The sequence below is a fragment of the Panthera leo genome, chromosome C1, assembly GCF_018350215.1.
Source record: "Panthera leo isolate Ple1 chromosome C1, P.leo_Ple1_pat1.1, whole genome shotgun sequence".
Taxonomy (NCBI): domain Eukaryota; kingdom Metazoa; phylum Chordata; class Mammalia; order Carnivora; family Felidae; genus Panthera; species Panthera leo.
The window spans coordinates 29,974,263-29,983,137 of NC_056686.1; the positions used below are offsets into that span (position 1 = coordinate 29,974,263).

Consider the following 8,875-nt stretch of genomic DNA (forward strand, 5'->3'; position numbering starts at 1 on the left):
ACATTTAAAAATAAATAAAAGTGGTAGGTTTCCAGGGCACCTGGGTGGCTCAGTTAAACGTCCAACACTTGATTTCGGCTCAGGTCATGATTTCACAGTTCATAAGTTTGGGCCCGGCAGTGGGCTCCACGCTGACAGTACAGAGCCTGCTTTGGATTCTCTCTCTCCCTCTCTGTCTTCCCATCCCCACTCTCTTTCTCTCTCTCTCTCTCTCAAAATATATAAATAAACTTAACAAGAAAGTGGTAGGTTTCACATTTAAACAATAAAAGATTTCTGGCTTCTCTTGAAAAAGTTGAAGATTTGACAATTTGGAGCCCTGATATTTTCAACAGCTATAGGATGGAGCAGAGTAGCTGCAGCTGCCTTCAGACAGGACAGACCCTCTTCAGTTCGTCACATTCCACACCACTCCTTCCATCAGTCAAACTGAAGCCAAATACCAGTTGCCATTTACTATGGTGCTTCTGTTTTTATTTCCTTATAGTGCACTTTTGTTTGGCCTTGGAGGTATTTGAGTGACCCATCTTTGTACTAATCCTGCCTGGTATCTGAGGAGTGATACAATGAAATTAGTATTTTAGAAACATTCAGTGCAAAACAGATCGAAGTGAGGAGCTGCAAGGCAGAGAGGAAGAAATGAATTGGCAACCTGTTGAAGTATTTGAATTCACGGCCAGTAATTAATGAAAGATTGGATGAAAGTTGAGGAAAAGGCAAAATACAACTTCAGAGTTTCCTGTCTGAATGACCAGGAAGATGCCACCAATATAAACAAGAAAATGGAAGAAGTGGAAAGTGGGGTGGCTATCAGTAGCATCTTGCTATCTCCACTATTTTCTGGGAAAGGGCCACGAATGATTAATTCCATAATCTTCCAGTATTCTGCTGGACATGCGTTAGGTGCTCAGGAGATTCCAGTTGAACTGAAACTCTGATCTCAGTTGGGGCGGGGGGGGGGGGGGATATATATATCTGATGGGCTAGGGGGAGCAGAGGGAGAATTGGAATGCTTGAAAGAAACCAATTAAGTTGTGAGACTTTAGGAATTTTCTCTAGAGTGGGTACTCCTGGGACTTGGAGGCAGTTCACCTGTTTTGGGGAAAAACTTATGCCAAAATCCTGAAGCAGAGCAAGAATTTGGTATGTAGAAATGGAGACAGGGTGGGAATAGTGTCATTCCAGGGGAAAAGGGGGAAAAATCAGAGACTGGGTGGCAGGACTTTTCCAAGAATACAATGGAACAGCAAGCTCTTGGGTGGGGGATTAGGCAGAGGATTTTGGACAACGAGGCTGGGAAGGGTGGAAGGCTTGACTTCTTTAAATGTTTTTGAAAGCACATCACTTAAAATGAGAATAAATATTCAGCCCAAACCTCAAACACTTATTTTTTAAGTTACTTATATGTACAACTGCAGTAATGTTATGTACTTTATAAAGATTAACATCAGAAAATAGAAATTAAAGGGGCATCTGGCTGTCTTAGTTGATGGAGCATTGGGACTCTTGATCTCAGAGTCATGACTCCCACTTCAGGCATGGAGTTTATGTAATAAGTATATTAAAAAATAGAAATTAAAATGATTATATTAAAAAAGTGAGTATTTTCTTCCCTCCCACCTGGTGTATCATATCACACACACCACTTCCAAGGCCCTGCTGTAATCAGAGAGCCACTGGATGTTCTGAAACACAGGAGGGGCACGGTCTCTTTCACTTTCTTGGATCTGCAAACTTTTATTTATTTTTAATTTTTAAAAATTTTTTTTAACGTTTATTCATTTTTGAGACACAGAAGGAGACAGAGCATGAGCGGGGAAGGGGCAGAGAAAGGGAGACACAGAATCTGAAGCAGGCTCCAGGCTCTGAGCTATCAGCACAGAGCCCAATGCCGGGCTGGAACTCACGAACTGCGAGATCATGACCTGAGCTGAAGTCAGACGCTCAACCGACTGAGCCACCCAGGCACCCCGAATCTGCAGACTTTAGAAATTGAGATATTAAGGAACTGTGATTTTAAATAAAAACTAAAAACAAAATAACAAAGAACTGTGATTACCTTGGAGAGCTTTCCATGTGCCTGGAACCGCCTCATTGTTTTACACTTAACTCACTTAATCCCCAAAGGAACCCTAGGCTGTAGGTACTTTTATCTTTTAAGATGATATTTTTATTTATTTATTTTTTAAGGGCTGACCTTTAATGTTTGTTTATTTATTTATTTATTTATTTATTTGAAACAGAGAGAGACAAAGTGTGAGTGGGGAGCGGCAGAGAGAGAGAGAGAGAGAGAGAGAGAGAGAGAGAGAGAATCCGAAGCAGGCTTCAGGCTCTGAGCTGTCAGGACAGACGCAGGACTGGAACTCGTTAACTGTAAGATCATGACCTGAGACGCAGTCTTTTGCTTTACCGACTGAGGACCAGGCTCCCAAGGTATTTTTATCTTAAGATAAGAAAACTGAGGCACTGCAAGGTTAAGGCACTTTCTTAGAGTCGCACCGAAATGGTGAAGCTAGAATTTGAATCCACCCAGCGTTAATCCACAGCTCAAGGCCTTAACTACTACCGGCGGGGATGGGGGTAGGGAAGGCACTGCTTTTTCTCTACTGTGGCCTTGGTCAAGTCCCTCACCAATCCGAGCTGTCGTGAGGGTGTTAGTCACAGGGCTGAGCAGGCAACAGGAACACACTAACCGCCAGGCAGTGTCTAAAGCGGTCATCTAGAGAGGGTCACTTTATGCCTGGTCCGTATCATCAGAGGCTGAGGCCCACGACCGCGCAGGCGCAGACCCAGGGGCTTGGTTTCTATGGTTTCCGGGAGCAACTGCAGAGAGAAGGTCGGGCCTCGCAGTCGCGCTGCAAGAGTCGCACTGCGGGCGTCCTTTGCGGCAGGCCTCTGCGTCGCTCTCAGCTCATCCGGTAGCGGCGGTCAGCGAGGAGACAAGGGCATCGCAGCGGGACGGTAGGTGCTGCGTTTGTCTGCGGGTAGTTTAGGCAAAGAGATTTATTCCGAGATTTCTTAAACGAATTTCCTCTTGCTTTCCTGGGTGTGTGTTGTCCCAGGCCCGAACTCTGAACGTGTTTTCTGCGTTCCCAGGCCCCTACGCCCACAGGCAGGGTCACCGAAGTCTGTAGACCGCGTTTCTCTCGGATTTCTGCCGGACTAATGCTTTGGCCTTCTGTTTCTTAACCCTAAGTCCACCCACCTTACCCTGGTTTTCAAGGCCCTGAGTGATAACGGCCGCGCCACCCTCCAGCGCCTTTTCGTTCTTCGTCCCGACATGCTCTCTGAGCTCCGCGCTTCAGCCACTCCTGGGTGCTCGGTGTCCCCCAGGGCATACCCAACACCTCCGGCTGTAACTCGTGCTGTGCCTTACTGGAATACTCTGTCCACTGACCTTCACTTGGCAAAACTCAACCCATCTTAAAGGCATTTTCCAGTCTCCTAGGCAGAGTTGGTGCTTCCTCCTTCCAGCTCTTACCCTCTTGTTCTTTGGGTTCCCAGTTCCTTTCGTGTCTCCAATCTAGTGCTTACGTTGCAGCTGCTGCTTTACCCCCATTCCAGTATCTGGAACGGTACTGGATAGAATGAAAGAATGGTAGGAAACATAAAATTGAAATTCACCTGTAAATCTTTATTGGCATTTTTTGTGCTTCCTTCCAATCTTTTGCAGTTTTTCTTTGACACCGTAGACCCTTTATCATTTAACATTAAAATATATGTTCTGTGTATATTATCCGTTTTTCCTGTTGTCTGTCATATTCTAATAAGCGGGTACTTACTAGATTTAATTATCCATTTCCCTGTTGCACACTTAAGTTGTTTGAATTTCATTTTTTTTCAACAGTTACTGAGCCCCTGCTTGATCCCTGCCCTCACAGCGCTCATTTTGCAATATGGGAGACATTCAAGTTAATAATCCATTACAGGGGCATGAAAAGTAAAGTACTCTTATGGAAAGTTGAGATGCTGTGTGAACACAGATGAGGGACATCAGATTCAGGATGATGTCACAGAATTGTCATCTCAGTTGCTACAGATAGAAAAATGTAAAAAAAAAAAAAAAAAAAGACGTTTTTGTGCTTGGGCTTTTTTTGTTCTTTTTCAGCTAATTTCCAATTTCTTCAGACCTGTCTTAAAGAATTGGGATTCTTGAGTCAAAACATAAACACTCTTTTTGATTAAAATGACCTTATCAATACAGAGTTGATTTTTATGCATTGCTTTTTAGTTCTAGTGGTTTTTTTCCCCCGAGTTTTATGAAAACAAAGATATTGCTGATCTACTATAAACTGGAAGAACCTGTCAAATGAAAAAAATTAATGAGACTATGTTGGGAGAATAGTGTAACATAGCTTTCTAAAGGGATATTTGTCATAATTAACTCTCTCATTTTTCCTAGAAATTTCTCATTTGGTTTCACTTTTATGGCATTCTTTCTTTTTTATCTTCCATTTCAGCCATGCCTTTCTTTGATGTGCAGAAAAGGCTGGGCCTTAACTTAGATCAGTGGATGACAATCCAAAGTGCTGAGCAGCCTCACAAGATTCCAGGTCGATGCCATGCTTTTGAAAAAGAATGGATAGAATGTGCGCATGGAATTGGTGGTATCCGTGCAGAGAAAGAGTGCAAGATAGAATATGATGATTTCGTAGAATGTCTGCTTCGGCAGAAAACGGTGAGGAGTGGTGGAAACGGGATGTGAATTATTTCTTTGTTTCTTGGGGCTACCTTTAAGTGTGTTTAATTGGTCGTTGTGAATTGGCAAAACTTTTGTGGTGAAAACACTTTCTCTGTGTAGGTACCATGTCAAGGAAGTTAATTGCCTTCCGATCTGAGGGGGGGTGTCTCTTGTTCCTCAGGGTTCTTCCTCGTCTTCTGACATGTTTTCCTTAGCATTGTACCCTCCTGTAGCCACCAGGGTAGAAATCGCACGTGTGTACGTATTCCCATTTTTGCAGTAGGTTATAAAGCAGAAGTTATCAACCAGCCTTGGTTGTTTGTCCGTGAACATCTCTGGATGAAAATGTTTCAAATGCATTGAACCCTCATTGGAGAAGAAGGTAAAACCCTACAGGTCTGTTACACTGAATGTGATATAAGAATCTCTGGATTAATTTCTACTCTGGGCAAGATGGAGGTGTTAATGAGATTGCTTTAGGTGAGTCTGACCAAAGAGGCAGGGGGAAAGGATGTTGACAGCATGATGTCTGCCTCCTCAAGAATTGCATGAGCTCCATCACATATAGGCCTCTATTCTCCCTTAGAGAAGAAATCTTTGGGTGTGGCCTGTTATTTTGCCTATTTCTGTGCTCCAGATAAAACAAATAGAAACGTTTTTATGACTCCCAACTCCTTGGAGTTCAGGAAGGCGGTTTAGATTTTTAGTTAAAGTCTGTATCAAAAAAATTTTAATTTCCTATCTTCTAACATTTGCTATTCCAAACTTGGAAGGAATTAGAGGGTATCAGGTATTAATTTTGTATTGCTCACTGTGGGGATATCGATGATTAAATGAGTGATATTGTAATATTACTGAGGGACAGTGAATGGGTCGTGGTTAGCCACCTACCAGCTGTTTAGTTCACAATATGTCTTAACTTCTCTTCTTGTGGGCCCCAGTTATTCATTGCTCAGATTAAGACTACTCTACATGTAAAGTTTACACCAAAAGAAGGCAGTGTGGTGAGGTGGAAGAACATTGGATTGAGAGTTAGGAGAACTGGGTTGTTTTTGTTTTTGTTTTTTTAATTTCTTTTTTCTTTTTTTAATGTTTATTTATCTATTTTGAGAGAGCTAGAGAGAGGGAGAGCGAGAATCCCAACCAGCAAGGAGATAACAGCATGGAGCTTGCTGTGGGGCTCGATCTCACAAACTGTGAGATCATGACCTGAGCCAAAATCAGTTCAGATGCTTAACCAGCTGAGCCACCCAGGAGCCCTGAGAGCTGGGTTTTGATACTGGTTCTGCCATCACTAGTTTTGTGACTTTGGGCAAGTCACTTCCCTTTTTGGTCTTGGTTTCCTTATCTGGAGATATTAAAGAGTTGCTCTCAGGTCATTTACTCATTCTATGAATTTGTAAATAGATCCATTACTATTTTAGACGTCACCCTAAACGACTAAATACTTAGCCCTAAGTGAAGATGCTAGTGAATCAGGGAATTAGAATCAAGCACTGTTCTAAGTTCTTAGTGTGTAATAGTGGATTTATTTCACACAATAATTCTGTGAGATACATTACTATAATTTTTCCACTATACAATTAAAAACTTGGGGCAAGACCAAAAAATCAAGGTCATTGCCTAAGGTCATATAGCTGGTAAGTGGTGGAACTGGGATTTGAACCTGGCAATGCTGGCTCCAGAGCCTGTGCTTGCATCCACAACACTAAGTTGTTATGCTCAGAGAAAGGTTGGACATTAGTTGTTGTGATAGCTCAATCATGACTAGTCTTCTGTTGAGAGGTTTTTTAATACAGAAATGTGAAGAATACAGTCTTTTGGGGCGCCTGGGTGGCTCAGTCAGTTAAGCATCTTGACTTCAGCTCAGGTCATGATCTCACGGTTCGTGGGTTCGAGCACCGCATCGGGCTCTGTGCTGACAGCTTAGAGCCTGGAGCCTGTTTCAGATTCTGTGTCTCCCTCTCCCTCTGCCCCTCCCCTATTTACGCTCTGTCTCTGTCTCAAGAATAAATAAACATTAAAAAAAAAAAAAAAGAATACAGTCTTTTTGTTAACTATACCGGAATTAAAAAACAAATGCAATCTTTTTAAAATGCTAATTTTTTTGTTTTTAAATTTATTTCTGTTTCTTTATTTGTTATTATTATTACTTTTTCATTTACATCCAAGTTAGTTAGCATACAGTGCAATAATGATTTCACAAGTAGAATCCAGTGATTCATCCCCTACATGTAACACCCAATGCTCATCCCAACAAGTATCCTCCTTAATGCCCCTTCCCCATTTAGCCCATCCCCCCACCCACAGCCCTTCCAGCAACTCTGTTCTCTGTATTTAAGAGTCTCATGTTTTGTCCCCCCAAAATGCTAATGTTTATGTCAGTATTTAGGACACCTAGAGTTATTTCTGCTGAAGTTAAACCCTGACTGATTCTTTAAGATTAATGGAGTCTTTAACTGAATATACTAATTTTTCATACCTTTGTGAAAACTTACCAAAAAATTATTTATTGAAGCACTATTGTAGGTGCTAGGAATATACGATAAGCAAAACAGCAAAAAGTTCCTGCTCTAAAGGAGCTTATATGGGGTGTCAGAAAATTAACAAACAAGTTAAAAAAAACAACAACAATAGTGTCAGGTGTTGATCAGTACAGGGGGGAAGATAAAGGTAGAAAGAAAGAAAACACTGTGGGACCTAAGTGGATGCTCTTTTGAAGAGGGTGGTCACAGAAGACCTCAATGATACGAGACCTTTGAGACTTCAAGAAAGTGAGCCATGTGGATGTGAGGGAAGAATATTCCGATTAGAGGAAAGAGCAAGTGCAAAGGTCCCTGAGCTGGAGCAGCGAGAGTGAGGGAAAGCATTAAGACATAAGGTCAGAGGTAGGCCTAGTAAGGCATTATAAGGAAAGATTCAGCTGTTTTCTCAGTAAGATGAGAAGCCATTGGGTTTTGAGCAGGGGAGTAATGCAGTCAGGATCAGTGAGTGTATTTTCTGTGTCAAAGAATCCATGTGAATTACAGCTTTTATACGGTCTTGTATAGCATGGCTTTCTTTGGTTAGGAAGCAACCAGTGTCCTACCTGAGAGGAAGAGGCAGAACTCAGGGCTTGGTAGTGACTATTAGTGGAGAACGTATCAGATCTTTATTTCGGTGTGGTAACGAGAAACCTCGTATCGGCTATTTCTGCTTCATTCACACCCAGTGAACAGTCACCAGCAGCAGTACCAATTTCACATAGGTCAGGAGTGTATCAGCTGTGAGCTGATCTCATCTTTCAATATTTTAAGGATTTAAGTATGCACAAATATGCCTCTTAGATTTGTGATCTGCGTTTTATTATTGTTTTTGTAAATACCTGTATTCCTGTATCCAACAGGAACATTTTAATTATTTTTAAAGGAGATATTATTATTCACACCAGAAATTTGGTTAACGCTTGGGAAGTGATTTCAAGTTATTTCTTTAAAGAAGGGTTTCATCTCCAAGGCTCTCTAAGATGAAAAGCTTCCATGTTTTAAAAATGAAACCAATTTTCAGTCTCTTTCTCTAGCCCTCAACTTTATGGTGTGCATTTCCCCCTAGTTTAAATACTTCTTTCCTTTGACAGATGAAACGTCTGAGTGACATCAGGAGGCAGCGGGATAAACTGATAAAGGAAGGGAAGTACACACCCCCGCCTCACCACTTGGGCAAGGAGGACCCTAGGCCCTGAGCAGAGCTGCTGCTGATGGCTGCAGGCTGATTTTCATGTTTTCTCTTCTCCGCCGGAAAGTCCATTTGCTGAAAACTTCTTTGTGAAAGTGTCTAAAAATAAAGGATTGCTCTATCCTATTTATTCTATTTTCTCTTGGATCATACTTGTCTATAATGAAATTGCAACCTATTTTTTAAGTTAGGAAAAATGCCTCTAGCTATGCCTTAAAAATTAGCATCTAGGTAGTAATAAGCAGCATTTAATGATGCTTTTACTACGTATAAGCTACTTTAAATATGTTAACTGGTTTAAGAAGTTGCAGTATTCTTTACTGCTTTCATTCTGGTTTATTTTCCACACGACACAGACTGGAGCTGGGAGGGGGAGTCAGTAGAGAGAGTGGTTGTGTTTACTCTCAGGCCTGTGAAATCTAAAGGCTAAGAAAATGAGAACTTCAGATAATTTTGAAAAAGCAATACCATTGTTTCAAT

General features: G+C 41.5%; 1 protein-coding gene across 1 annotated transcript; it reads left to right on the plus strand.

The window, feature by feature from the left end:
- The first annotated feature begins 2,861 nt into the window (after nucleotides 1–2,861).
- NDUFS5 (NADH:ubiquinone oxidoreductase subunit S5) lies at nucleotides 2,862–8,525 on the plus strand. The gene is made up of 3 exons (XM_042950621.1): nucleotides 2,862–2,961; nucleotides 4,461–4,678; nucleotides 8,298–8,525. Exons 2-3 carry the CDS (start codon nucleotides 4,463–4,465, stop codon nucleotides 8,400–8,402), a joined length of 321 nt encoding a protein of 106 aa, XP_042806555.1. The 5' UTR covers nucleotides 2,862–2,961; nucleotides 4,461–4,462; the 3' UTR covers nucleotides 8,403–8,525.
- Nucleotides 8,526–8,875: the final 350 nt, after the last annotated feature.

Coding starts and splice junctions, on each gene's coding strand:
- NDUFS5 (XM_042950621.1), top strand. CDS start 4,463: ATGCCTTTCTTTGATGTGCAGAAAAGGCTGGGCCTTAACTTAGATCAG. Junction 4,679..8,297: donor GTCTGCTTCGGCAGAAAACG/GTGAGGAGTGGT, acceptor TTCCTTTGACAG/ATGAAACGTCTGAGTGACAT.